Consider the following 27,904-nt stretch of genomic DNA (forward strand, 5'->3'; position numbering starts at 1 on the left):
AAATTTGGGGTGGTTTCAGAGCACCCCAGGGCTCTCCATCCTCCAGGAGGAGCGGGCTGGTGGCTGCGGGGCCAGCGAAGGGGCTGTGCCGTCTCCGCACCGCGCCGTCTCTGCGCCGTGCCACCGACAGCGACAGCAGCAGCCACCCCCCGCCTCCGCAGCCCCTTCCCATGGCAGCCGTGGGGTGCCGGAGCCACCCTGCCCTCCGGATGGAGACACCCCGTCCAGCCCCCTCTCCCTTTCCCGGTGTCTCAGACCCAATTAGTGAGGCCCCTATTAATTTTTTCCGCTCAGCAGCTCATGTCAGTGTCAAACCGGCAGCGTGCGGTGCGGGAGGGAGCCCGAGCTGCCAGGAGCGGTGGAGGGGAGACGAGGATCAGCCCGTTAACGAGCCCCGGGCGCACGGGGCACCGAGCCCTGGCCCCGCAGCCACCCCACAGCGGGAACGACCCCCCGGAGAGCAAAAGCTCCCATATGGCTCCACCGTCCCGGTGCATCCCTGCTCCCTCCTTTCCTGCAGCGTCGGCCCCGGGTGTCTGGGGGGGATCTGGGAGCCCGTATTCGCCCCCGTGCCTGGGCTGGGACCTGGCAAGTGCAGCGATGCGAGGGCTCGGGCAGAGCAAGGGTGATGCCAGTGCGGCACGGCCCCGGGGCTGGGGTCCCCGGACACACACCGGGGTCGGCAGCGACTCGAGGCACCTTTGGGGACTCCTGCAGCCGCAGGCGGAGGCCGGACCCCCAGCAAGGGCCAGTGCTGGCCACTGGGCTCCTGCCCCGGCAGCACCACCCTCCACCCACCGTGGGTGCCACGGGGTGAGGCCAGGACACCCGAGACCCCTGAGATCCCCCCCCTCCCAGCCCTCGGAGATAGCCTGGAGCAGGGGGTTAATGATGCATCCAGATGGAGCCGACCTTTCCACCTTTCCACCTTTCAGCTTCACCTGCGGCTCCCTTTTCCCTGCCATTATCTGCATGGATGCCTGTGGATTTCATTTCCATATTCATGGTGTTTTAATGACCCTGTAATATCTTTATGTTCTGCAATTAAATGTGGAATCTTTTTTTTTTTTTTTTCCCCCTTCTGCAGATTAGCATCTGCATAGGATCATTGGTGGCATTTGAGCAGAGGAAGGGAAGGCTGTGCAGGAGGGAGACAGGGTTAATTAAACTTCAGAGATCAGCAGGCTCCACTGCCAAATGTCCTTCTTGCTGGTGGGACCGTGGAAGGTGGGGAGGGAGCAGCTCCAGGCTAGCTGAGAGCTGGGATGGCCGGGATGGCCGGGATTGCCAGGATGGCCGGCCGGGCAACTCCCGTGGGCGTTGGAGTGGCTCTAGGTCACGCAGGAACACACATAGACACTTTGTGCATGTCAAAATCTGCATCCGGATCCCTGCCGAGGGGTGCAAACCACGATTTAACTGCTGCTGGCGTCACCCCTACCCCTTGCAGGAGGGTCCCGCTCCCCATCCCGCCCCCCCCACCGAGCTCGTCTCGCGTGCTGCCCACTGAGCGTGCTGTCCCTCCACTGCCCAGCACTCAGATGGACAGACGGACAGACGGCATCGGGGTGGAAGTGCCACCGAGCAGTGGCAGGGAGCTGGGGACGGCCGGGGGCACGTGGGGGACAGGAGGTGCCCCCCATGCTCACCAGCCCTGCAGCCTCCGTGCAGCCGGGGCGGCCAGCCCGACATCAGGGCTCGGTGCAGAAGCCATTAGAGCTCCTATCGCTCCATCTCCATTCCCCGGAGCTAATGGGCATCTCCGGCTGCACCACCCCCCTCCCTGTGCCGGCGATGGGATGGTAATTGGGTTTCGGGCCTGCAAGATGGATGGGGCTGGGCTGAGAGCAGAACAGGGAGGACGAGGAAGGCGCAGAGGCAGCTCTGAGCAGGACAAACCCCACCTTGCCCTCCATCCACCTCCTGCCCCTCTGCTTGGCTGCGGGATGCCGCCGGCCCCAGACCCTGTTAGAGGTGTCTCGCATCGCCTGGGGACCGGCTGGGAACGGGCAGGTCCCGGCCGTGGGGGAGCGGAGCCAGGGTTGTGTCCAGGGGGGTCTCAGCTCCCCCCTGACGGAGGACGGTGACGCCAGGCAGCCCCCAGCGCGCTCCGTGGCTTTGTGTTGCACCTCGCAGCTCCCCCTCCTTCTGCCTTGGTCCTTTTGAAGCTGCAGCTGTGAACAAGATGTTTGCAAGGCTGAGGCGCAGGAGCGGCGTGTTTGGCGCATTGAATAAAGATGGGGCTGAAAAACACCTTCTCGTGTGGCTGTTTGATGTGAAGGGCAGCGCTGAATTCATTAGGAGCGCTGCCAGGCGCGCCGTGCTGCGGGGGCCGCAGATGCTGCCCCGGGCGGTGGGAGCCACGCGTGCCGGCGCCCCATGGACATGGCACCCGGTGTGCCGGCGCTCGTGGGCACGCGGGCCATGGCGGCCACGCCGAGACACACGCGGGGCCCGGAGGCCGGCAGCCACATGCCACCAGGAGCCGGCCGGCCCCACGCGCCCCACCAGACCCCGGCGGAGCTGCCTCCGCTGCTGCGGGCACGGTGGGGGCAGCGGCTGCGAACACCCAGCAGATAACCCCGGCATGCGGGGGCACATGTCCACCCCACAGCCCCCCGCCCGCACGTGGGGTGGGCAGATCGGGGGCTGGATGCAAGATGTACGTCGGGACGGAGGGCGCAGGGACGGCTGCGGGAGAGGCGTGGGACGGCAACGCTGCTCCATTCCGGTCCTGCTGCCGCTGCGAGCAGCAGGATGCAGTGTTTTTTCATCCTGCGTGGCTGACAGGCACCAGAATTAATGAGTTCCTCATCAGCGCCGCTTCATTTGGCTCCCTCCTGGCGTCGCCAGCTCGGGGTGACACACGCGCGGCCCCCCGAGCGGCATCGGGGGCTGCTGCCTCGGCCGTGGGGTGAGGTGGGGGGGTGAGTTGTGGGGGGGGGTACCCGGAACACGTGTGTGTGCACGCAGAGGTACACACGTGTGCGCACGCACGGGTACACAAACGTACGCACAGGCCGAGGGCTGACACAGACATACCCAAGGCTGGAAGGGGGTGAAGCCCCCAGCTGGGTGGATGGGGGATTCTGGAGCCACACTGCCCCATGGCGCAGGGGGCGCAGGGGGCGCAGGGACCCCAGTCCAGGCAAGGCTGGCCCCCCATGCATCCCTCGTCAAGGCTGGAAGGAAGCACCTGCTTTTAATTACTTGACAGCAGCAAGAAACACTTGTGGGCAGCGCTAGCGAGGGAGCAGGGAGGGGGGAGCATCCTCCGCTCATTACAGCTTTTTAATTCTGTGATTAGACCCCAGCTGGGGGGGGGGAGGTGGGCAACCTGGGATGGGGGGGGCACCTGCAAAGCTTTTTTAAGCCCCTCACGCAAGGGGCTGCTCCTCTGCCATGGCCAGGAACCTGCTGGAGCTGGGCGAGGGGACCTGGGGTATGGGAAGCCCCATCCCTGCGTCCGGCCCGAGGCCGGGGCTTCCGTGCAAAGGTGGGATGAAATGGTGCAGGGCAGGAGGGGTAAACCCGGAGGAGTTTACACTGCCTTGTCCTTGGTGGTTTGCATTTCTCGTCAGGTTTGTCCCGTGCCTCCTTTCTTCGGAAGGGTTTGGGGTCAGGTTCTGCCCGCCGGAGCCCACCCAGGGCCGTGCCTTGGGCTGTGGGGAGGTGATGAGTGAAATCAAAGCAGGGATTGAGATGGCTGTGTGTATATATATATATGTGTGTGTGTGTGTGTATACATCAACATGTTTCTTCTCTGCCTTTCTTTGCAAGCAGCAGTTGTAGTTGTTACTTACGCAGCACTCCAATGCAGGCAATCAGGGAGGGAAATCAAGGGACGGGAACTCGCCCTCAGCGTACATTTCAAATACAGGACTGTCATCGGGGGCAGGACCGATCCCACCGTCGGGGAGGCTGCAGCCTGGGAATTGCGTGATACACCGGCGAGCTGACGGCGTGTCCCTCTGCTGTCGCAGGAGAGGCTTTGTGCGGCTTCGCCGTTCCCCTCGGCTCTGACTCCGGCCGTTATCACACCAGCGGAGCGTGCTGGGAAAAGGAAAACACGCCTTGTCTCTTCTCTTGGCGCTGGCCTTTTCAGAAAGTCGACATTTTGAAAGGATTTGCCATCCCACGGCCGGTTTATTTGGCAGACCGTGCCGACGCGAAGGCTGCAGAACTGCAAACCCTTGACTTTGCTATTCCAGCTGCTGTCAGGTTACATCTCCTGCCCGCACCCGCGATGCCGTCCTCCATTCCAGCACAGGGGATGGCAGCCTGGGCATTACCTGAATTGCAGGATTAATCCCTCGTGCACGAGCCCGCCGGCTGCGCTGAATTTCCCACTCCCGTGGCAATGTCATAAAATCAATAGTTTGTCAAGAGCTTATTGCAGGTGAATTTAGTGAGTTATAGATAGTTGCAGGAGGGAGGGAAGAGAAAATCGTGTCCACTTGGGATGCAAATGGAGGCACAATAATTCCAGGAGCTGGGAGTGGTGAAGCCCCAGCCTCTCACGGGAGGTGTCTGCTCCGAACGCTGTTTTCCCAAGACCTTTTAACTGTCAGAAAGACAAATTTTTGAATTGGACCAGGCTGTTGTGTCAGGGCTGCGGTATCATCACCTCTGAGAAGGATAAGATCAGTAACAACCGGAATGAAGGTTACGAGGACATTCCCCCCAGGAAGCTCATCACTGCATTGCAATTAAGAGCGAGTGTCCGCCCCGCAAGAGAATCGTTAGCTCGGGGTCAGCGGGAAATTCTTTGCTGTGAGGGTGGTGAGGTGCTGGAACAGGTCGCCCAGGGAGGTTGTGGCTGCCCCATCCCTGGAGGGGTTCAAGGCCAGGCTGGAGGAGGCTTTGAGCAGCCTGGGCTGGTGGGAGGTGTCCCTGCCCAGGGCAGGGGGTGGAACTAGATGATCTTTAAGGTTCCTTCCAACCCGAACGGTTCTATGAATCCCAAGGTAAGACCTGTGGGCGTTGGCAGGCTGAGAGTGAGACTGGCTCGCGTATGATGGGGCACTGCCCCGGGGGGCAAGACGCCAGGATCAAAAGGCATCGAGGGTGTGATCCACGGGCTGAGGAAGCTCAAGGGGGAGAATGGTCCGCTTTTCGTGAGCCGCCCCCACGGGAGCACCCGGATGAGCTCCGACAGCCTGGCCTAACGCTTGCGGGGGGTTCTCAGGCACTGGTGGCTGATACAACCATCAGGTACGAAAGTATCTACTTACCTCTGTAGATATCGCACGTATTTTTGTGAGCCCCCCAGAGACATTACATAATAAAGTATTTTGACTGTAAATAAACTGTATTTGTCACTTGTGATGACTTGAAGTCCGTCAGAAGGGAGGGAGGAGGGATAAATAGGTACAAGAAGGGAATTCTACAGCCATGACGCGGGCTTACTCGGGTGGCCGGGCTGCCTTAACTAACCTGGAAAAGGACGGTGTAAATTGTACGTGTCGAATAAAGAGCTGACAGAACTGGTGGGTTGTGAGACGCTGGCATGGTGTAGAAGTATAAACACTTGCCTGAAAACCTAAACTCGTACGTTATTTGCGAGTAGCATAGCTCCATCTAGCATTCACGAAAACCGATGCTTCTCTAAAGCTTAATTCATAACTACTTTGTTAAGCGTTAAAAACTGTTCTTCTGCCCGTTGACAGCCACCACCACCAGGAAATCAAGGGTTTCTTTATAGTCAAAGCTTATACGCACAGCTCGATCCCCTCCTCCGCCTTTAGACCACCCTGTGCTCGGCAGGTGCCTGCCGTGTGGCAGGACACAAACCTCTGCTTTCGCAGTCCTTTCCCAATACTGATAGAATTTTTTTCCTATCAAAATTGCTTTATGAACCCATGTAAGCCTTTTTTTTTTTTTTTTTTTTTTTTTTTTTTTTTTACATCTTCAACCCCTTGTGTCTAAACAGCCGGTTGCTGAACTCTATTAGGTGAAAAAGTATTTGCTGTTTTGCCTCGGGGCTGTGAAGCTTTTCCAAGAAGAAGCGTTGTTCACCGGGTAGAGCGCAGGCAGAGGAGAGAAAGGAGGGCAAGACCTGGGTCCACCCCAGTTTTGCAGCCAAATCGACCCTGGATTCGGCCAAAGCCACTTGACTCTTCTGTCTTTTGTCCACAGAGCAGCGATTCTAAAACAGTGTGCTGTTGGCGTGTCATGACTAATCACTTGCAAACACCCGGAGAGTCCAAGCCACCCTGTATTCCAAGGCCCTTCAGGTTTTTTAAAGGCCTTTGAAAATTTCAAAATACTGAATGTCGGGTGCTAAAATCTCTGAGTTACTGACACGCCAACTGCTCTGCAGCCCGGCACCGCAAACGGGCTGTGCGCTGTCTTCAGAGCCTGGTGGTGGCTGCAGGACGGAGAATTACCACACCTGGCAATTCCGAGGACAGAAATTAACATCCTGGGCAATGGAAGTGTCTACTGAAAAGTGTTTCAGCACTCCCTCAGGGAAGCGCAGCTGCTTGGAGAGACTCAGCCTGGCACTTGTCACTGCAATCGTTAATCGGAGCAGCAGAAGTTGGCACGAACGCTGCTCTGGGTCAGTAGAGCTGAGCTCCTGGCGCAGCACTCAAATAATGAGTCGAGCCGGGCAATTGTCATGAAGAATTAAATTTGCTGCAACGAGTCCTTCCCTCCAAACATTTGGGAGAGCGACGCTTGCTTTGCGAGGTCCAGGGAAAGCTGATACCAAAGTGTGAAGAGGAATTCACGCTGGAGCCTGCAGCCAGCCTGCGGGACTCTGTGGGTCCGGGTACCGACCGCTTGTGGGACGGGCACAGCGTTTGGGGTAAGCGCTCCCCAGATCACGCTGGAGGGGCAGCAGACCGGCAAGACGGCTTGACCCCAAATCCAGGCCTTTCTACTTTTTGTGGTGACAAAACACCTGGGCGCGCTGTTGGGAGCAAGGCAGAAAGCAGCAGTTTTTGTAAAAATTTCTCAGAAAGTTAGAGACTAGGTTACTTTTTAAATTGAATAAACGGCATCTGCAGTCTGTTAGTCCTTTAAGAAGAGCTAGACAGATCTGTGCGAGGGAATAAAGGCCTGTTCAAGTGCTCTGGTTCTCAGCTCAAGGGCCGCCACCACTTCAGAAGCACTTGATAACACTTTGCTTCCCAAGCTGAAAAGCGCGAGTGAAACCCGACGCAAAGCAAATTGCCAGGGTGCCGGGAGCGGAGGCTGCTCCGAACGACTGAGCACTGAGAGCCTCCGCAGGTACAGCTCTGCGGCTGTATCGCTGCTGTCTGGTTGCAGCCTGGAGAGGCATCAGCTTGAGCTGAACGATGATTTACTGGACTTGATGATACTGAGCCGAGTGGTGCGGCGACACGCCTGACGGACGGGATGCCATCCAGAGGGACCTGGACAAGCTGGAGAGGTGGGTCCGTGTGAACCTCCTCAGGTTCAAGAAGGCCAAGTGCAGGGTCCTGCACCTGGATCGAGGCAAACCCTGGTCTCGGCACAGGCTGGGGATGGAGGGATGGAGAGCAGCCCTGTTGAGAAGGACTGGCCAGCAGGGCGAGGGAGGGGATTCTGCTGCTCTGCTCTGCCCTGGGGAGATGTCCCTGCAGTGCTGCCTCCAACTCTGGGGCCACCAACAGCAGAAGGACATGGAGCTGTTGGAGCGGGGCCAGAGGAGGCCCCGGAGATGCTGGGAGGGCTGGAGCCCCTCTGCTGGGAGGACAGGCCGAGAGAGTTGGGAGGGTTCAGCCTGAAGAAGAGAAGGCTCCGGGGAGACCTTCCAGCCCCTTCCAGTCCCTCAAGGGGCTCCAGGAAAGCTGGGGAGGGACTCTGGAGCAGGGAGGGGAGCCATGGGACGAGGGGGAAGGGTTTTACACTGGAAGAGGGGAGATTGAGATTAGATATCGGGAAGAAATTGTTTGCTGTGAAGGTGGTGAGCCCCTGGCCCAGGTTGCCCAGAGAAGCTGTGGCTGCCCCATCCCTGGAGGGGTTCAAGGCCAGGTTGGACGGGGCTTGGAGCAGCCTGGGCTGGTGGGAGGTGTCCCTGCCCAGGGCAGGGGGGTTGGACTAGATGGCCTTTAAAAGTCCCTCCCAACCCAAACTATTCTATGATTGATCAAATGGCAAGATCTGGTGCCGAATGCAGCTGCGTGTCCTGCCAATCGCATTGGCAGGTCGTTAATGGTCCCTTTGACGAAAGCACTGGCTGCCGCTGTGGGTCCCTGAGGGACAGAAGGGTCCTCTGGCAGGGCACTTGTCCTGGTTTCAATTGGTACAGAGTGAATTTTCTTCCTAGTAGCTGCTGTGTTTTCGATTTACTATGAGAATAATGTTGACAACACATATTGTTTTAGTCGTTGCTAAGTAATGTTTATATTAAGTCAAGGTCTTCTCCAGCTTCCCACAGAAGCTGAGGGGGAGCACAGACAGGACAAGCCAGCCAAAGAGATATTCCAATATTCCACGCCAGTGTATAAATCGGGGTTGGCTGGGCGGTAGGGATCCGTGATCGCTGCTCGGGACAGGCTGGGCGCCCCATCATCGGGTGGTGAGCGACGGCATCGACATCGCTTTATTTTGTATAATTTCACCATTATTTTTTTCACTTATCTCATGTGACTGTCCCATTAATCTCTCTTTATCTCAACCCACGAGGCTATTTTTCCTCCTCTTTTTTCTCCCTACTCTACTTGGCGGCGGGGGGAGGATGTTGCGTGGTCCTTGTCGCCGGCTGGAACTCTTCGGCCTTGCCTCCTTCCGGGCGGGATGGCTGACAACCTTCCCTGACCGCTCCCACTCCGATCCCCTTCCGCCGCCGCGTGACATCCGGTGACTTTTTATCAACAAGTTGCTTTATCGACAAGATTCGGGACGCGGGAAAAGCCCTCGGGGGCGCCGGCGGCGGCGGGGCCCGGGACGGAGGCCCAGCCTCCGCCCCGGGCCCCGCCGCCGCCGGCGCCCCCTGACCCCCGACCCCGCCCTCGCGGCTCCTCAGCCAATGAGCGGCCGTCGCCGCATCCGGGGCTTCCACACCCCCCACCCCCCCCCCCCCCGAACCTCCCGCCCGCCGCTCGCGCTCGGCCATGGCGGAGGTGAGTGAGCCGCTGCCGGGCCTGGGGCCTCCCTCAGCCGGGCCGGGGCAGCGGGACCTCCCCCTACTTCCTCCTCCGAGCCCCGGCATCCCGCGGGGCGGATGGCGCGGGGGGCTCCGGGGCTGAGGGAGCGCGGCGGGGGGCGGGCAGGGGAAGGGCCCGGCGGGAGGCAGCGGCTGAGCCCGGGGAGCGGCGCCGGCTCTGCCCACCCGCCAGCGCCGAGGAAGCAACAGCGGGGCTGCCCGAGGCCGGTCCTCCGGGAGAAGGGTCCCGGGGGGCGCTTAAAGGGGTTTTGGGCCGGGGGACGCGCCGGAGCGGCTGGGGGGCAGCGCGGCCGCGGTGCCTGGGCCCGTGGCCCGGTGAGGGATGGTTCCACCGCCGGGCAGCGAGGGTCCATAAGGCTGGCGGAAAGGGGCAGGGAGCAAAGCGGGAGCCCCCGAGGCTTCGGCACAGCAGGGTCCGACAGCATCTGGGGAGCCGGGGTCGGAGGGGTGCGGAGCTGCTGGAAAGGGGCTCGCAAAGGCTGGAGGTGAGCGACAGGGCCTGAGCAGCGGGAGAACAGGGAGGTGGGGAGAGAGGGAATGGCAGAGGTCTGGGGAAGGCGGCGGGAATAGTTCGGCTGGGTGTCTGGGACCAGGAGAACCACCTCGCTGAGGGAGCGGGCAGGTGAGGGGGGCTTGTGCTCTGGTGCCTGGTGGAACACCCCTGCTGCCTCTCCCATTGCGACGCCATGTTTGGCTTGGTGCGTTGTGCCAAAACATTACTGCCGCCGCTCCACCAGACTTATGGTTGGTGATGCCATTACCTGTCCAGTCTTGACACGTCCTTGAAATATCCCCATCCTGTCCTAATGGTTTTCATGGCACATCCGCCTTCATTTCCATCACAAGATCCTTGTGGTGACCACGACGTGGGAAAAGGACGCTGGGAAGACATCGAGGTAGCTGGCTGCCCTGTCACAGGATCTCAGAACACCGCTAGCTGAGACAGCTTCTGTTCGACGGCAGGGCTTCGCTTTCAGGGTATTTCAGCGTTTTGCGTGAGGAAGGTGCATCTGGCCTGCCAGCCATCCCATCTAGAATGGCTTGGTCTTGGCTGCACTGATTGTCCCCAGCAGTGCAGGAGATTACCCATGTGTCTTGTCCTCTGTTCATTTTTTGCTCTTTCAGGTCCATAGCTTGCAGGATGAATCCGTTTCCATCCATACCACTTCCCTCTGGCTACAGCTGGGGTTTGTAGAAAATGGACCCATGTCAAGTAGTATGGACAAGGCAAAGGAACAAGGAACGCTTCTCTCACTGAGTCTGAAATACATGTTAAACTAGCTCAGGAAACCACGTTAGTTGTTAAAGCAGTAACACTGGAAAGGGAAACCTTCCCTCTTTTTCCTCACTTTCTTGCAAGTGCAGGTTTCAGCCTGAAGGGTTTTCTCTGGACAAGCAATCTGCCTTGCACTGGAAAACAGCTTTTTCAGTGCAAAAAGCTCAGGCCCTTCCTGTGCCTGTGTTTTCTAAAACATGGCCGTTGCTTTGTTCCATGTGCTCAAAAACTTGAGGCCAGAATTAAGGAGGGAGTCCTGGAGTTATCCAGAAATACAAACATGGGAGTGAGTAATTAGTCAACCTCCGTGTAACTCTTGGGAGGAAAATTATTCTCATGCCTGAGAAGCAGAGACTAGTGGAAGGAAAGCAGCTGCTGGGAAACGTAAAGAGCGATTAAAGGAATTTAATCTCCCTTTGTTTTTTCCCTGCGGTTAAACGGTCCATGGATGTAGGAGCCATTTTCCAGCATCGTGCTGCACTGCCAAAATAAATGGAGTTCGTCACTGTGACCTTTCATGGTGATCAAAACTGTCACCAGCCATAGGAGCATCTACACCTTGGCCAAGAACCGTTCTTGATCTTGGAGATGCCTGGTAGTGCCTCGCTGTTGCTGTGTCTTTCTGACAGGTGTAATGATGTTGCTTTTTCTGCCTTCTCGGTGACGGTTGGATTTGAAGTGTCGGACTGCAGCCACCTCACCTTCAAACGGAATAACTCCACATCACGTGGCATCGGCAATCAGTGTAATCAGGAATATTCTGTCATCATTTACATATTTAAGCCAGACTCGCCTTTCTTCCCTACTCATTTGACTTTGACTCTTGTTTCCATGGTCTTCTGGATTTGTAAATAATCTGAGGGATCTTTCAGTTTCACGCGTGTTTAAATTTGGGTGTGGAATGGGCTGTTTGCTTTGTCTGTCACTTGTCTCTTCTTTTCTCAGTCCAAACACGGCAATACTAGTTATTTTATGGTGACTCCAGCTCACAGCAGTTCCCACTTGCTCTAATGCTACCTTATTGCTTTGGGGAAATAAACTCGTGATTAGTTACTGAGTTGTCATCCTGTCATACTGACTATTACTCTTCATTTCAGCACCTGGTCATTAATGTAAGATCTCTCCATTCCTGAAGTATTCTTGGCATCTTTTCAAGCCATCCCATCCACTGCTAACAGTTTCAGTCTTTGTTTTCATAATCCTTTGCGTGCAGCTCCTTATTGATCCCCATGCGAAGGAGGCGCAATCAATATACAGATTATTGTCTCAGGAGGGAGAGTTCTGCAGATCGCTCAAGACTGCAGGGAGTAAGTGTAGACCTCACCCTTCTCCTTTTTGTGAAACCGGAGTTGTTTGCTTGGAAGGATTTATCCCAGCAGGTTTTGTACTAGGTCACATTCCAGCAAGGCGCAACAAAGGGGCATTGACACTTTCCTGAGTTACAAAGCCGTTTCCCGGTATGACCATCCTCCAAATGGAGGCTGTCCGAACCCTTTCTGTCCCCTTCTCCTTTCATTATCCCATAAACTCCTCCCTTTTCTTTTAGTGCACACAGTCACTGGGCTCTGCTTGCAGCCAGACAAAGTGGTTTCCAGTGGGGTTATCTTGCTGCTAATAATCAGATGCTGAGGGATGGTGAGCTGCAGCGCAGTGTGCGCTCCAGTTGACTGAAGGCATCCTCTTTTCACCAGTTCTCGTAGAGGAAGGAACAAGAATTCCACAGGTGTTTCACAGATTCTTTCCCTTCCTCCCTCTCCGTCCTTTTCTCATATGACAATATCTTCTGCTGCCTTCCAGGCCAACCGTTATCTTAGTGGTAATTATACCGGCAAAATAGCTGCCTCTCTAGTTGCTATGGAATTTGCAATATATGTGTTGATACCTGAAGATGCTAACTTGGGACCCAAAGTCTGGGGTGGCTGTTTTGGTGTATGCTTTGCTCTGGTGTTAGAGGATGAATTTCGATGTGAAGCTGCACTGTGTTTCCTTAAATAAGTCTTAGGAACCTCGTACTGAAGCATTGTAGTGCCCTGGCTCCCACTGAGTAAGTGAGGAGCAATGGTGCACGGCTGAGATTATTAATGGCTGAGGGTCATAAAGAGATGTCATTGGTGACTGGGGGACTGACACTGTGATTTTCTTCTGCAGTCGGATGCTCTCAGTCACCCAAAGGCATCGGTTAATTACCTGCTTGCTCCCTACCTAGGCTGAACTTGATGAGCAGCATTTCCATGCACAGCAGCCCAAGGAGCAGCAGATGTTCTGGGTTGTTTTCCAGGCCTCAGCCCATTCTGCTGCCTGAACTTCTGACCGAGCACTGAATGCCAGAAAGCAGGTGCCTCTTCTTGGTGTCTACCTGTCTCACCCTTTTTCCCACCTCGCCTGTGCCGCTCGCAGTCCTACCAGACTCCTTCGCTGCCTGCTCAGCTCTAGATTTCTTTGCTCACCCCTCTGAGCTTTCTGGATGCGGTGAGGCGGTGGGGAGAAGCCAGCGGCTTGCGGCCGGCTGCTTCCCATTGCCTCTCCAAAGAGTGGGTCAGTCCATAAAGATGCTGTGTTCAAACAAGTGTGATGTGTTGAATTTAGAATCATGGCTTAGGGTCAAAATCCTTCTTTTATGTGAAATTGTAAGCCGTAAGGATCTGAGGTCTTAAACTGGTGAGAGGATAAATAATTAGTGGAGTGCTGAAGCGAAAAAAGATAAAATGGAAACACCGCCATATGCAGTTAGAGACTGAGGGGAAGGTGATGAATCTGGAGGAGAGGAGGCCTGGAAGAGCTGCTAAATACACTTGACTGGAGCTCTTTTTGCGCAGCACAGTTTCTAATGTTCCCCTGTGTGGGTTTTGTTACCTTTTGCTCTGAAATTAAATTAATTGCATTTGCTGGTGGGGTTAAGTGGCTGGAGGCGTGTTACGTCTTTAAGTAGAGATGTCTCAGCCATATTTTTCTCTTTTCTTGAAGGCCTCGGTTGGCCGGCAGAGTCCGAGGGTGGTGCCATACCCAGCCCACAGTCTATGTCCTGGAGAGCCTGGCCTTCAGAGTGCAGCAGGTAGCCACAGTTTAAGTATGCTTCTGTTTGTTGGTCTGGTTTCCAGAGGAAACAAGGCTCCTGTGATCAGCCTGTCTGTTCCCTTCTCCTTCCAATGTCTTCCGAACCTGTTGGTTGATTCCCATGCCATATGACCGAGGAGGAAAGTCTTAAAGATGCCAAAGCTCCTACAAGTGTCCATTTGCCCGTTCTTGCAATAAGAGGTAATTATCCTAAAAATGCCTCGGGCGAAGGAAAGGCTGCAGTGTGCGTTCACATGTTATGACATTAGCGAATCCAGTCAGGAGTCACACATAAATACTCAGAAAACCTTCAGATTCAGCTTTCAGTCAGTTGTGGGACTTGAATGTGCAGAGAACCGGGCTTTGCAATTCAGCGTTCACAGAGTGACTTCTTTCAGTTGTGTTCCCCAGCCCCTCTCCTTCCTTTCTGCCGAATCTCGTCCTCTGGCTTCCCATGGCTGCACGCACACAAGATGGGGGGCGTCCCGAGCTTTCTTGCGTCTGAAGATTTGGTCCGGGGTGGTGCTAGTATCCCAACTTCTCATCCCTGCAGTTGTGTCAATGGGCTCAGCTGATCATCGACTGAACCTGGCAGAGATCCTTTCACAGAATTATGGTGTACGGGAAGAAAGGGAAGAAGAAGATGATACTCAGGAGAAGCAGAAATCTTTAGAAGAGCTGGAGAAGAGTATCAGTGCCTCTCAGGTAAAGGCGGCAAGGGAGGGGAAGGGAAATTAAGTGCTGGATTTTCTTGTTTGCTTCGACAGTACTGATACCGAAAATCTTTGTGAGAAACTCTGACTTGCTTGCTCAGCTGCAGTGCGCTGTGTTTAGGTCCACCCATCAACGAGCCTTAATGTTTGGATTTGGATAGGAAGGAATTGGTTGACAGCAGGTAACAGCAGTAAATTTTGGAGTCCTCCTCTGCCGAGTAGCCACTCTGACGAGGTGGTCTTTGCTCGCCTTGCTAAAGAGCCATCACCGGCTTGGGTGCGTGTCCGTTTTGCAGCGGAGGAACCACAAAGACGAGGTGATGTCCTCCTGTGGGTGGTCCCACGGAGGCCTCGGTGGAACACAAAGCGTGTTCTTGGGGACAGAGACTTCTCTTCTGGTCAGGCACGAGACTAATATAGGGATTTGCTCCTTCCCTGCCTTGGTATAAATACAGTTCTGCTTTCTGGCATCTGTTCACCAGCAAGAAATCTAGTATAAAAAAGAAGTACATTTTGCAAATGCCCTCGACTGTGCTGCTTTGGGGTGAAAGTTCCTGGCTTCTCCATACCTTTGAGAAGAACAGGTTATGGGGAGTCCCGACAGACTGTGCCTCCTTCATTACACAGCATTACCTGAGGCAGTTCAGAACCCCCAGAAGAGCAGAGCTGCCTTGACTGCCTCTGCGTGTCTCTGTTCACTACAGCTGGTGTTGTACTCGGTGATTGTTCCATTCCTGATGAAGCTTTGTCCTCCTCTCGCTCAGAACAGTGAAATGCCATTTGAGGAGCTGCTTGCACTTTACGGCTATGAGGCATCTGATCCCATCTCGGAGCAGGACAGTGAGAGCAATGACATTACTCCAAACCTCCCAGATATGACTCTGGATAAGGTAAGAGCCACTGCGTGTTCGGGTGTATGCCGTTAGCCTGTGCTGTGGGTTACTGTACTGTCTTGGAGCTTGAGACGTCTCGTTGTCCTGGTTTGAGGTAAAACAGAACCAGTTTTCTCATTTGTAATTTTACTTTTTAGCTGGGCCTCTTCTAACTGACTAACGTCTGAAATTAACAGCGTATGGTTCAGCAACTGTTCACTCGCAGAGGGGTAAGACCTGATTATACCAAGGAACGGTGCGCACAGAGGCTCTTGCTTATACTTATTGCTGTACCAACCAAGGGCAGCGAACTTCGCCGTTTGCCCCATTAGAGGGTCGGAAGCGGAGAAGCGCAGAGGGGTCCCACCTGCAGGGAGGAGCAGACGGGACAGGCGACCCCAAACCGACCATCAGGGTATTCCATCCCATCTGCATCACGCTTGGTGTAAAAGCCGAGGGATCAAAGGGGCAAGGCTGCTCTGGCTCGTTTTTCCTTCGATGGCCGACGTCTGAGGAGGACCCTGTCTGTTCACCTGCCTTTGATCCCGATCCCAGCATTCCTGACTCTAGTTGTGGAATTCAGCTCCCGTCCGTCGCTGACTCCAGTCTGGGGCTTTCCCTGCGTCTGCTGGCGACGCGATCGTCATCCTGGGAGCTGGATACGGTTTTGTATATATTGTACACTTTTTTTTTTATTATTAGTCTATTATTATTTACTATTTCCTTACTTATTATTATTTTCATTAAAGTAGTTTAGTTCTTTTTCTACACTCCTAGATCTCCTTATCTCTTCCTCTCCTCTCTGAGGAGAGAGGGGGGGGAGGACGACCATCTGTCGTTCTGATTGGCCAATCCGGCCAAAACCACGACAGATTTATTGGTGCCCAACGTGGGGCTTGAACCCACGACCCTGAGATTAAGAGTCTCATGCTCTGATAATAAATCTGTCGTGGTTTTGGCCGGATTGGCCAATCAGAACGACAGATGGTCGTCCTCCCCCCCCACCCCCCAGCCCCAGAGAGGAGAGGAAGAGATAAGGAGATCTAGGAGTGTAGAAAAAGAACTAAACTACTTTAATGAAAATAATAATAAGTAAGGAAATAGTAAATAATAATAGACTAATAATAAAAAAAAAAGTGTACAATATATACAAAACCGTATCCAGCTCCCAGGATGACGATCGCGTCGCCAGCAGACGCAGGGAAAGCCCCAGACTGGAGTCAGCGACGGACGGGAGCTGAATTCCGCAACTAGAGTCAGGAATGCTGGGATCGGGATCAAAGGCAGGTGAACAGACAGGGTCCTCCTCAGACGTCGGCCATCGAAGGAAAAACGAGCCAGAGCGGCCTTGCCCCTTTGATCCCTCGGCTTTTACACCGAGCGTGATGCAGATGGGATGGAATACCCTGATGGTCGGTTTGGGGTCGCCTGTCCCGTCTGCTCCTCCCTGCAGGTGGAATCCCTCTGCGCTTCTCCGCTTCCGACCCTCTAACGGGGCAAACGGCGAAGTTCGCTGCCCTTGGTTGGTACAGCAATAAGTGTAAGCAAGAGCCTCTGTGCGCACCATTCCTTGGTATAATCAGGTCTTACCCCTCTGCGAGTGAACAGTTTCTGAACCATACGCTGTTAATTTCAGACGTTAGTCAGTTAGAAGAGGCCCAGCTAAAAAGTAAAATTACAAATGAGAAAACTGGTTCTGTTTTACCTCAAACCAGGACACTCGTAGTTCTTTTCAGGTGGGATTTGACCAATGCCAGGGGAAGGGGCCTGCCTAGTTCTGGTGTCCCAGTGAGGAACGCCAGGTGCAGAAATGTGGATGCAAAGAGCTTAGAGGAGACCAGAGAAGGGATAACTGTTTTAAAAAGAACACTGCAAAAACTCTATGGAACTTGGGTTACGAGTCTTTGCATGTAGATGTGGATCTGTGGAGAGTCAGGGAAGGTTTGTATCTTCCCAGGTGAAGCTATGGCTCCTCCTGTTCTAGCCAAAGTCTTTAGAAAGCTTTTTCTTTTTTTTTTTTAACTTGCAGGATCTTTGAGATACTTGCTGTGAGTGGAGCTCTGCAGAAGGGGCCACTTGCTCATCTTCTCTCTGGCTTCCATAGGAGCCACTCTCTTGGACCTTGTAGAAATGCTTCTAGGGAAGATAATCTAGGGGTGGTGGGGAGTGTGAGAAGGAATCTGTCTTCGGAGAAGCTATGGGAGGGTGAGGAGAGGTGTGGATGTGGCCGCCTTTGGCCAGAAATGCTTTACTGTAGGCCTCACCTCCCCTCATATACTTTTTTTTTTTTTAATTTAAAAATATTTTTCGCTTTCTTGTTGTTGTTAAAAGGAACAAATAGCGAAGGATTTGCTTTCAGGGGAAGAAGAGGAGGAGACGCAGTCTTCAGCTGATGATCTGACTCCATCCGTCACGTCCCACGATGCATCAGACCTATTCCCAAACCAGCCTGGCTGTATGTGTTGCCAATTTCTAAGTAATCGTTTATTGTTGTGCAGGGTAGGGCAAGAATGTTTTTCTTTGTTTTGTCACTTTGTTCCACTTTCCTTTTGGGGGCTGCAAATAAACCTGATTGCCAGTGCTGTTACCGAGCATTGGTTAGGATGCGATAGAGTGCACGTGAGCAGCGGGACGAGGAAAGAATGGTCTTTAGCTGCATCTACCTTTTTGCTGCCTGCTGTAATTGCAGGCTGGAAGATCAGTACCTGATCTGACATCCCTGGAAGTGAATAAATTCAGTAGTCCTAGTGGTGTGATATATTGTGGCACTTCCTAAATATTGGGATATATGGGAAGCCAAAGTGTGTGATAGATGCAGCATGAAGTCATGTTACTCCTTCTGCTAGCCTGCAGGATGAAGGAGTCTGAGCTCCCCACGTTGGTCCGCACCACGCATGTGGCAAGCGTACAAATTCATTTATTTAAAAGGAGAAAAATAAAATACGGATAAGCTGTCACTGAGGACCATGCTGAAAGTAACTTTAGGACAGAAAGCGAAGGGAAGGAGAGGGAACATAGAGCAGAAGCAAAAAAACCCCCGCGTTTCATAACTACAGATCTTTTTCTTTGCCACAAAGCAAACAACTTCCTTGCTGATGAAGACAAAGAACCCTGTTCATCTCCATGTGCTTCCTCCATGGCTGAGGATTCAGAGGAGGATTCCATCCCATCCAACGAGTGTAAGAAGGTAAACGATGCGAGCGCATTGGGAAGGGGAGGTGGTGCAATGTGCCTGAGTCTGAGAAAAGCACGACACCAAAGCGCTGTGATATTTCCCCAAGAAATTTTCTTTTTATTTTCTTTTGCTCAGCGCCTTGTGTTTTGTGGTAAGGTGGTAGAAATGGGTTACAGGAGTTTTTTTTAATAAGACCTTGAATCTGTATCTGAAATTATCTTCTGCTTCAGCTATGGAAGATGCTGGTGTGCCTTGGTAAATTAAAACTGCAGCCTGTAGCCCTATAAAGGTGAAATGCTGTGCGATATTCCCAGCTGGATTTACTCAGAAAAAAACATCACACAAAAGAGAGGAGCAGGCTTCCAAATTTGTGAAGGTTGCGGGAGAGGTTCTGCGTTTCTTTATCTCCAGCCTTAGCTGTTTGCCATATATCTTTAACATTAAAACTATGTAAATGCCTAAGGTCCCCACAGTATCATCTGGCTGGTAGTAACTCTTTTTAGTTACCCTATAAAATAGTCAGGGTTCCCTAGAAGTAATAGTGACAGTGGGGACTATAGATATATAAATCGGCCTCGCGGTGTCATGGTCCCTAAATCATGAATTACACCTCAGTGCCTACGTGGAGCGTTTTCCATTTCAATTTACCCACTTCTCTGTGGTGATATTTCAGGAGATCATGGTTGGACCTCAGTACCAAGCCAGTGTTCCCATCCTCCACTTAAGCAGGCATGGTGAGAAAGGTAAGGCGACCTGCTTTCTGTATCGGGTTTGGGTGTAGGGCTACTGGCCCGGCATCCGACGGGGCCCTGCTTCACCAGTTCTGCTCTAGATCTTGGCACCTCTCAGTGTTGACACCAAAATTTACAGCTCCACCTGAGCTAGCTGTAAACCAGACCGTTTGAATAGGGCTAGTAATACAGCTACGGGAGATAACGGAGCTCAGTGAAAACTGGGTTGGTGCGACAGGTTTGGAGGAGGGGGCTCAGCTGTAGCCAAACACAAGGAACACCCTTCTGGAGATACTTAATTTCTTTTTCTCCGTCTTCCTTAAGTGGAGTCGGTCCCTTTGTAGAAATAAGTACAGAAGATGCTAATGTTTTTATCTGAATAGAAAAGTCTCAGTATTTCTGATTTATTTTTTTTATTGCAGAGTCTTTCTTCTTGCTTTCCTCTGTGCTGTTATTTTACTTAAACCTCTCTCTGCGTCCTTGTGTGCTGTGTTCTCGTGGACTAAGAGCTTTGAAAGCCAAAAGGGGCAAGAATCATAGTGATGCAGTGTGCTCCTGCTGTCTGTGTGGGTGGAGCAGCTCGTGGAGGAGCGTAACAAGCCATCACAGGAGAGGGACAGCCTTGCAGCTGCTTAGGTTTGTGTCTAGGCCAGGGAGAAGGTCATCAGCCTAGGCCAGGGTTGGAGCTCAAAGCTGCCTTCGCCTCCCACTCCTTTTGTTTACTCTGTGCTGGAAAGGACACCTGAGAACCTAGGGGGTTTTAGTTTCCAGGAGTAATGAATCAAAGCAACAATCTTTTGAGAACATGGTAACAAAAACCTTGTCAACCAGCCCTTCTGAAGAAGTGGAAGCAAGCCGAGCCTGTGCTTAGGGCTCTGAAAGAGGTATAAAGAGCTTGTCTGCCTCCAAAACTGGGGGGGGAAATGTAGTGCCTTCACAGAGATGGCTTCTTCTCTAGCGCCAGGTTGGAGTACCAAGCAAAGATTTCCTCCCTCCTTCTGTCTCTCCCGTGCAGACCATTTCTCAAAAGCAGCAGAATTCTCTGATTAGCTTATTTCAGTGCTTTTTCTGTTAGCCTATGAGAACGAAGATCAGCTGCTTTGGGACCCAAACATACTCCCCGAGAGAGAGGTTGAAGAGTTCCTGTACCGTGCGGTGAAGCGGCGATGGGAGGAGCTGTCTAGCAGCAGCCTGCCCGAAGGAGAGATGGTGAAGGACAACGAACAGGTAAAAGCGGGGGCTTCTTGCAGCCCACAGACGCTCTAATGGCGCTGGTGTAACAGTGCAAGGTTTGCTGCAGAGATCCTGACTGAGAGCCCGAAAGAGAGAGAGAATGAGAATGAAAGAAGAGAATGAGACCGGACTCCTGTGATCCTCTGCTCCCGCTTCCTGGATAAGTGAGGGTGTGCTTCTTGGCTGCAGTCTCAGGAGGCTGTTCCCCTCCACTTGAGAAGACTGGAAAGGGATAGTGGATGGGACCACAGGCCTGTCTAGCTTAGTACTTTCCTTCCAACACAATAACGTGTTTGTGGGAAGCAAGTAACAGATGGGGCAAGTAGAGAACGGGTACCGTTTTGACTGTGTTCTCCCAGTATCCCAAACTCTCTGAGCCAGAGCTTGCAGCAGGAACATCCTTTTGGATCTCTCCTCTATAACATTGTCCTAATTCTTTGAAGCCAGCAGAAGATCAAACATTTGGCTAAGAAGCTTCAGAACAGTTGCATTTCTTCTAAGCCAGCCAGGTTAGGTTCTCACGGTAAGCCTGCGGGAGCACGGAGGCATACCTGTGATCTGCGGAGCCGCTGGCAGAACTGCATCTTTTCAGTCCCATGGTTTGTTATCCAGTGCCTTGAAAAGTGGAATAATCTACGCTGATGGTCAAGCTGGGGTTAACGGCAAAGTGGCTCTTGGGAAAAATTAAGTTTTACGAGGCAAACATGAGTCATGAGCAGGTTTGGTTTGTGGTGTGTTGCTCAGGTACGTGCTGTTGGTAATTTTCTTCTGTTTCCTAGGCTTTGTATGAACTGGTTAAATGCAATTTCAATGCAGAAGAGGCACTGCGGAGGTTACGGTTCAACGTGAAGGTTATCAGAGGTGAGAACCCCCCTCATATTTTGGGTTTTACCCGAGACACGAAGGCACACGTGACTAGATTCTGTACATCTCCAATTCCTCTTTCTTTCTGCTCTAGATGAGCTTTGCGCCTGGAGTGAGGAAGAATGTAGAAATTTTGAACATGGCTTCAGGGTCCATGGGAAAAACTTTCATCTTATCCAAGCAAACAAGGTAAGGACACTCACCCCTGCATCCCACTAAGGCAGAGGGAAGGAGGCACGTGCGTTTGCACCAGAGGTACGTTTCGAGCCTCGGCTAATGCAGGAAGTTCAGGACTGCTGAGTTCCGACCCCAGGCTTTGTGTTGACTCATGCTAGCAGGTGATGGGCTGTTCACTGCCCTGCTCTGCCTTATTTTCCAGGTGGGAGAAGTCACAAACACCACTGACCTGCATGAGTGATGTCAGTTAATTACTGATTAGCCCTTTCTGGAGTCTCAAAAGTTCTTTCCAAACTCTCAGCCCTTGCAGTACTTCTGTGAATGAGTGAGTTGAGCATGTGGATGTTTTGTAAAGTCCCCTGGGGTCCTCTAGAATGAAAGATGCTGTTGTAGGGAGAGCTGGGCCCCAGGACATACGCTGCTGTGCTGGGAGTTGGCAGAACCAGAGAGTCCAGTTCTACCGCTGATTAATTGTGGGCATGTTGACGCTGGCCGGTGAAAACGGACGCAGGTTTGCTCTCTTGATGTTAAGTGTGCTATTGGAAGCGCAGGAAGGTCCTGCCCGAACGTGCCGTGTGTGAAGCCACACTGGGGTCTGCAAGAACAGTTGTGCACTGTGGGGAGTTCTTCCTCTGGCCGGTTACCACCTCGGAAAGCTCAGTATGTGCTTCTGTTCTGCAGCATAGATGTGTCCATAGCAGTATAAACGACTGTAATGCACTTTGTTTTCCGTGCTGATTAAATGGGAGAATAGTCCTTGCTCCATAAGATCCGTGATGCCTGGCTTTCTGACTAGGATGTTTCTCCTCAGGTCCGCACCCGGTCAGTGGGTGAGTGCGTGGAGTATTACTACATGTGGAAAAAATCAGAGCGCTATGACTACTTCACTCAGCAGACTCGTTTAGGAAGGAAGAAGTACGTCCTCCACCCTGGAGCCACGTGCGTGGAATATTCTCACACTAAAATTAGTAATATTAACCTCCCATTGAAGATTCCTGCTGCAAAGCACCTGCGCTTAAAAGACTGCGCTTTTTCTGCTTTAGGAGGTTTCTTGGGTGGGAGCACGGGGGGATGCAGCGGATATTCTCAGAACATAAACACTGTTAGCGTGGGGAGGGGAGATAAAGCCATTATTTGCTTGGACGTAGACTTCCTTGTGTCAGAAAATACTGTTTTGTTTCAGACAAATGCAGCCAGAAAAATGAAGGCTAGGGTCAGGGATTCAGAGCTGATCTCGGCAAACAATTCAGTGAGGTTTCGGGAAGGAACCATTTTAACTTCAAAAATACACTATTTCTGGTGGCCTGGAACCTGCATTAATTTCTTTCGCTGCTGCCACCCTTTGAGGCAAATTCTTCACTCTGAAATGTATGGTGATGACCGAAAATACTTTTCAAAAAGGTCGAAAGTGAAATATTTTAAAAGGTCAAAGTGAAGTATTTAAGTTAAATCAATTAAAAACATTAGGTGAAGTATTAGATGTATTTTTTTTTTTTTTAAATTGTGATGCAAGACAGGAAAATACCTGAAATCTCAAATCCCCCCCCAGGGTGGGAAAATATTTTCTCCTCGCTTGCTCTTTGCCGGCACACTAACACTGTCACAACCCGCTGCAGTCGTCCTACGAAGCTGTTCCCCGGGGAGAGCGTTTGACTGTTTATTTCGTTATGGAAGGGGCTGAGGCTGAGAGAGAGCTGGCGGGGGGGGGGCGGGCAGTGCAATTTGTTTCGGAAAGATGCAGAGCCTGGTCTAGTTTATCCTGGGCTAGTCTTAGCCACGCTGAGCTAACTGCCATGGCCTCAGTGCAGAGGCTACGCTGGGCTCTGCAGACCAAGAAGGGTTTGGCCATTCATTCTAGTGAGGTTTCTACAATCCCGTTGCTTTATTTGTTAACGGCTTTTAATCTGGCACCGTTTTCCCTGCCTGCATCTCTCTGCTTAACAGGTGGTGGCAGTGCTATCTGTCTTTCCCCACAGGGATTACGCTGACAATGACTTGGATGGGGGTGAAGTAGAAAACGCCAGTCGTTCTCGGAGCTCCCCACCGATTCCCTCTGCGACTGGCTGCCTGGATTCTCACTTCGGTCAAGATCAGCTAGCAATAGAGAGCACAGGTAACGTCCTTTTCTTCTCCCTGCCAGGGGGATGACTCGTCTCCCTCACTCAGCAGCACACACCCTCCTTTGCCTTTCTCCCATTGCCGTTATCCAGCTGCTTCTCCCTGCATCTTGCCAGTGTGCTCACGTTCAGAATCACAGAATGGCCGGGGTTGGCAGGGACCTCTGGAGATCATCTCCTCCAAGCCCCGGCCACAGCAGGGTCACCCACAGCAGGTGGCACAGGAACGCGTCCAGGCGGGGTTGGGATGTCTCCAGAGACGGAGATTCCCCCACCTCTCTGGGCAGCCTGTGCCAGGGCTCTGCCACCCTCACAGCAAAGAGGTTCCTCCTCAGGTTGAGATGGAACTTCCCATGGGCAAGTTTGTGCCCGTTACCCCTTGTCCTGTCCCCGGGCACCACTGAGAAGAGCCTGGCCCCATCCTCCTGACACCCCCCCTTTCAGTATTTATAAGTGTTGATAAGATCCCCCTCAGGCGTCTCTTTTCCAGCCTGAAGGGACCCAAATCCCTCAGCCTTTCCTCATCAGAGAGGTGTTCCAGTGCCCTCAGCATCTTGGCAGCCCTTTGCTGTCCCCTCTCCAGCAGTTCCCTGTCCTTCTGGAACCGGGGAGCCCAGAACTGGACCCAGCGCTCCAGAGGGGGCCTCCCCAGGGCAGAGCAGAGGGGGAGGATGACCTCCCTCCACCTGCTGGCCACTTTGCCCTGGGCAGATTTTGGTGTGAGCAAAGGAGACTTGTCTGCCTCTACGTTGACTTTAAAAGAGTTGTTCCTGCTTGGGGCTTGGAGGGGTGGCCTAAGTCATTTGCAAACCTAAAAGATTCGCACCGGCATCGGGCACCTGAGTCAGGTGCTTCCAATGCCGTAACACGCAGACGCTCCAGACACGGGCAACTCCTCTGGAGGCTGGTGCAAGGCTCCAGCAGTCAGGCCGTACCCGTGAGCCGCTTTCAGAGCGAGCTGGATGTGAGAAGACTCACAGGGAGCCTGAAATGGGTTCCTTCCCTCACCACCCCACCGCAGGCGAGGGTTTTGTGTTGGCACCTCCCGGGGGCTGTCGGCATGAGGGGGTAGGACTTAGGATTTGGCTTATCTTGGAGTTTCTCTGCGAGATTTCCTTCAATTTCCATAGAAACACTGATGGCCTCCCATCTGCTGTCTGCATCTTGCCTTTCTTCGGTACACGCTGGCAGGGATCTTGGTTGCTATAATAAAGAAACATTTGTGCCATCAAACAAATACTGTTGTGATGAGGTGGGATTGAACTGGATTCTGGTTTTTTGTACGTCATGGGCTCACTCTGGCTTTCTTCCTCCCTGTCTGTCTGTCTGTCCCTCTCCCGCGTGTCCCTCCTTTGCGGTGTGCAGAGCCCCTGAGCGTGGAGAGCACAGCCTGCAGCCTGGGCAGCATGAGTGAGTCGGGGCAGGGCTACGAGTGCAGCACTCCTTCGGAGACGAATTGTTCCTTCGACCCCACGGAGGAGACGTCCTCAGGCGCCATCTCGGCTCCCTGCACACGACATACTGTCAACCCCTCGGAGTCGGGGCTCTATGCTTTGCCGCCGTCAGGACCAGGACTAGCGGAGAAGCAGGAGACGTTGCAGAGCTCTGGTGAGACGATAACCATGGACTTCACTCTCCCTGCAGACATTAACGAGGGTTTGCCTTTAATTGCTGGCCCTGTGGATTTGGACAGAGACCCAGAGGCAGTGGTGGCCCCTGCGCAAGTGTCCTTATCGGTCACAGATTTTGGCCTCATTGGCATCGGAGATGTAAATAGTTTTCTGACTGCTCACCAGGCTTGCCCGGCACCTGTGGCTCGGTCAGAGCCTCTGTCACAGTGAGAGTCTCCAGTCACAAACTTGTCACAGACCCAGCAAGGACTTTGACCTGACTGAGTGAAATCCTGGAACTTCCGCTGTTCCGCAGGGACAGTTTGGAGCTGTTGGTCAGAATCCGTCTTTCCATCCTCCTTGATCCAAGGCTACAGTGAAACTAAAACACCTTTCTGCTCCAGTCTGTTCCGACACAATCACGCAAAGCTGGTGGCTGGCTTTAGTGAGGGGGGCGCTCCGTCACCCGCCCCGTTTCGTTGACCGCGTGTCACCCCAGGTAATGCCAGGCTGTTCAGAGAGTCCCTGCCCTTGGGACAGGGAAAACGTCCCTTGTCCCCGGCGGGACGGTCTGAGTGCAGAGATGCTTTGAGAGCAGGGATGTGTCGCTGGGACGGAGGAAGCAGTCTGGAGGTCCGAGAGCTGAGGAAACCCGCAGGGAGCACAGGTCCACCCAGGCCGCAGGGCGGTTTGCCTGCAGCGAGGGCCATGGCGATGCCAAAGGAAGATGAGGGGTCTCGGCCCTTCCGCCACAGCGAGCGTGTTGCAGTAGAAGTCATCCTCCCTCTTCCCCTCCCAACAGCTATCCTGCGCTCCTGAGCCGTGGCTTGGGACGGGCGCCCACGCCGCTGTTGCCAAACCACGCAGCTCGGCGTGTCTTTGCCCGCTCTCCCGCCAGCTCCAGGTGCCTGGTCCGGCCCTTGGGCGGGAGCGTCAGGCCTCGGGAAGGGATTCTGCGTGGTGCGGTAGCGCTCTGTGCGCTTAAGTCCTTCTCACCGTTCCCTCGCGGTGGCTGGGCCGTGCAGAAGTTGTAAAGGGAGTTTCTAGACCCCACGAAGCGACGTTGGCCCTCACGGCGGCGCGGTGCTGCCGCTTCTCTTACTGCTGGTGGGTGACTGATCCTTGCTGACTGCTGCGGTGCAAGAGGGTAAAATGCAGATGAAAACATCCGTAGCTTCCCAGCTCGTTCCGACCATTCGTCAGCTGTGGGAGGAGGAGGTTGCTCGGCTCCCAGGCCACCAAGTCTAGGACGCCAGTGCCACCAGCGCGGTCCCAGGCAGGAGAGCGCAGCAGTCCCTGGGCATCCCTGCCCCGTTCTGCGTCACAAAAAAAGCTCTCTCTTTTCTGAGAGGAAAGTATGTCTTTACTGCCATTAGCAATGTTTCGAGGAGGTGACAGTGGTGGCCCCGCATGGCAGCGAGGTGGCCGGCTGCGGTGCAGAGGGCCGCAGTGGCATGTTCATGGGTGTGCTTGGAGGCCGGAGCTGCTTCGTTTCCCGGGTGTGTTCCAGGTCTGGGGTTTACCGCTGGCCTAAATCCACATTCCCCTTTTTTTCCATGCAGGGAATGCCGTCTGCTGACTTGCTGGGCAAGGCTCTGGTGCAGATGTTCCTTCCTCCAGCCATTTTCTGCGTTTGGGAAGGGGTCTGGGTTGAGGTTTTTGCTTGTTTTGGTAGAAGCCTCGGGGCTGTGATCCTCCAGTTGGTTCGGCTGCCGGTGGATTTGGAAGATGGCTAAAACTATTAGCCTGGATCCTCCTTTTACCCGGCCCTGTGAAGTTGTGCTGAGCCCTGCAGTGGGAGCCCGGAGACGGCACGGGCCAGCTTCGCAGGATGGCAGGATCAGACCTCGCCTCTCATCTTCCAAGCCCCAGACCCGTGTTGGTGCCGTAGCAGGGGTTTGCTTTGGTCCCTGGCCAGCTCTGCTGCGAGGTGCTGAGCTCCAGCCACGCGCAGCTGCCTTCACCGGGCAGCGCTTTGTCAACCAGAAGACGCGGTGACCGGAGGTCTCCCCTCCAGCTGCTCTCAGCTGCTGGGAACGGAAAGCAAATACGAGTGCCCGCTCCATAGTGGAACTGCCCAGGCTGTGATTCCCCTTTTCTGGGGGAGAGAGGAAGCTCCTTGGCTGGGAGGAGAAGAGGAGGCAGGGTGAGAGCACGGGCAGCCCTCCCAGGGAGGGCCAGGCCTTGGCATCTCCTCTCCATCAGCCAAGAACATTCTTAGTTTTCCTGAAACCATTATTTTTTATTTTTTTTTCCTTTGGTTTGTTTCAAGCCCTAATGAAAGGAGAGGGGAGGCTGGGGGAGGCAGAAATGCCTCTTATTTATGTTCTTCAGTGTTGTTTACAGATTCGCATGGGGTCTTTCAACATGAGTGCGGCGCTTTTTCCACATAACTTTTAAGGGAGAGGGGTGGAAAGGGCTGGGACAGGGAGGTCACTTGGGGAGGAGGTTTGGTTTTGGTTTTCTGTTGGGGTTTTCTTTTTCCTTCTTACAAAGCACATTCACTTTGAGCCGTTCCCAATGCTGGACTCTTTTTTTTTTTTTTTTTTTCCCCCCCCCCCCCCCTTCCCCCCCGCCCCAAGCCCTACACTGTGAAGTGATACTGCCTTGAAGACCCCTTGACGTTATTTATTTAATTAAAAACCTAATTTGAAAGCGAGCCACAAGCCTGTCGTGGTTTTGGAGGCTGAGATGCCGCAGTCCTGGGCTATTGTGATGGCGGAAGCGAGAAAAGGGGTCGGGGTCTGTGCCTTTTCTGTCTGATCCTCTCCCAGCCCGGGTGAGGGCTCGGCGGCTCCGTGGGCAGGGACGGGATGCCCGGCTCGGCGCTGAGGAAGCTGGTGGCTAAAGAGCTGATCTCGGGTCTGTCCTCGGGGAGGTGGTGGGGACAGGGAGTGACCCTGGGGGCTTATGTCCTCCCATCTCGGGTGCCACCGCTGCCTGCTGGAACAGCCCTGTGTCCCG

At 53.7% G+C, this 27,904-nt stretch overlaps 1 protein-coding gene across 14 annotated transcripts; it reads left to right on the forward strand.

Annotated features, from left to right (window-relative positions):
• Positions 1-9,042: 9,042 nt before the first annotated feature.
• Positions 9,043-27,599, forward strand: MIER2 (MIER family member 2). Of its 14 annotated transcripts, none has more exons than XM_063357755.1 (14): positions 9,056-9,074; positions 12,601-12,729; positions 13,359-13,446; positions 14,002-14,153; positions 14,926-15,051; positions 17,365-17,488; positions 18,111-18,220; positions 18,882-18,951; positions 20,015-20,166; positions 20,952-21,033; positions 21,131-21,225; positions 22,025-22,152; positions 23,190-23,326; positions 24,696-27,599. In XM_063357755.1, exons 4-14 carry the CDS (start codon positions 14,010-14,012, stop codon positions 25,169-25,171), a joined length of 1,644 nt encoding a protein of 547 aa, XP_063213825.1. In that variant the 5' UTR covers positions 9,056-9,074; positions 12,601-12,729; positions 13,359-13,446; positions 14,002-14,009; the 3' UTR covers positions 25,172-27,599. The 14 variants fall into 14 exon arrangements, with proteins under 14 accessions (XP_063213826.1, XP_063213816.1, XP_063213825.1 ...); XM_063357753.1 differs by having other exon boundaries at positions 9,060-9,074; positions 9,965-12,729; XM_063357748.1 differs by lacking the exon at positions 9,056-9,074 and adding an exon at positions 9,087-12,117.
• Positions 27,600-27,904: the final 305 nt, after the last annotated feature.

Source organism: Chroicocephalus ridibundus, chromosome 22 (genome assembly GCF_963924245.1).
Source record: "Chroicocephalus ridibundus chromosome 22, bChrRid1.1, whole genome shotgun sequence".
NCBI classification, from domain to species: Eukaryota; Metazoa; Chordata; class Aves; order Charadriiformes; family Laridae; genus Chroicocephalus; species Chroicocephalus ridibundus.

Coding starts and splice junctions, on each gene's coding strand:
- MIER2 (XM_063357743.1), top strand. CDS start 13,326: ATGTCTCAGCCATATTTTTCTCTTTTCTTGAAGGCCTCGGTTGGCCGG. Junction 17,489..18,110: donor ATTCCCAAACCAGCCTGGCT/GTATGTGTTGCC, acceptor TTTGCCACAAAG/CAAACAACTTCCTTGCTGAT. Junction 20,167..20,951: donor TGGTGAAGGACAACGAACAG/GTAAAAGCGGGG, acceptor TCTGTTTCCTAG/GCTTTGTATGAACTGGTTAA.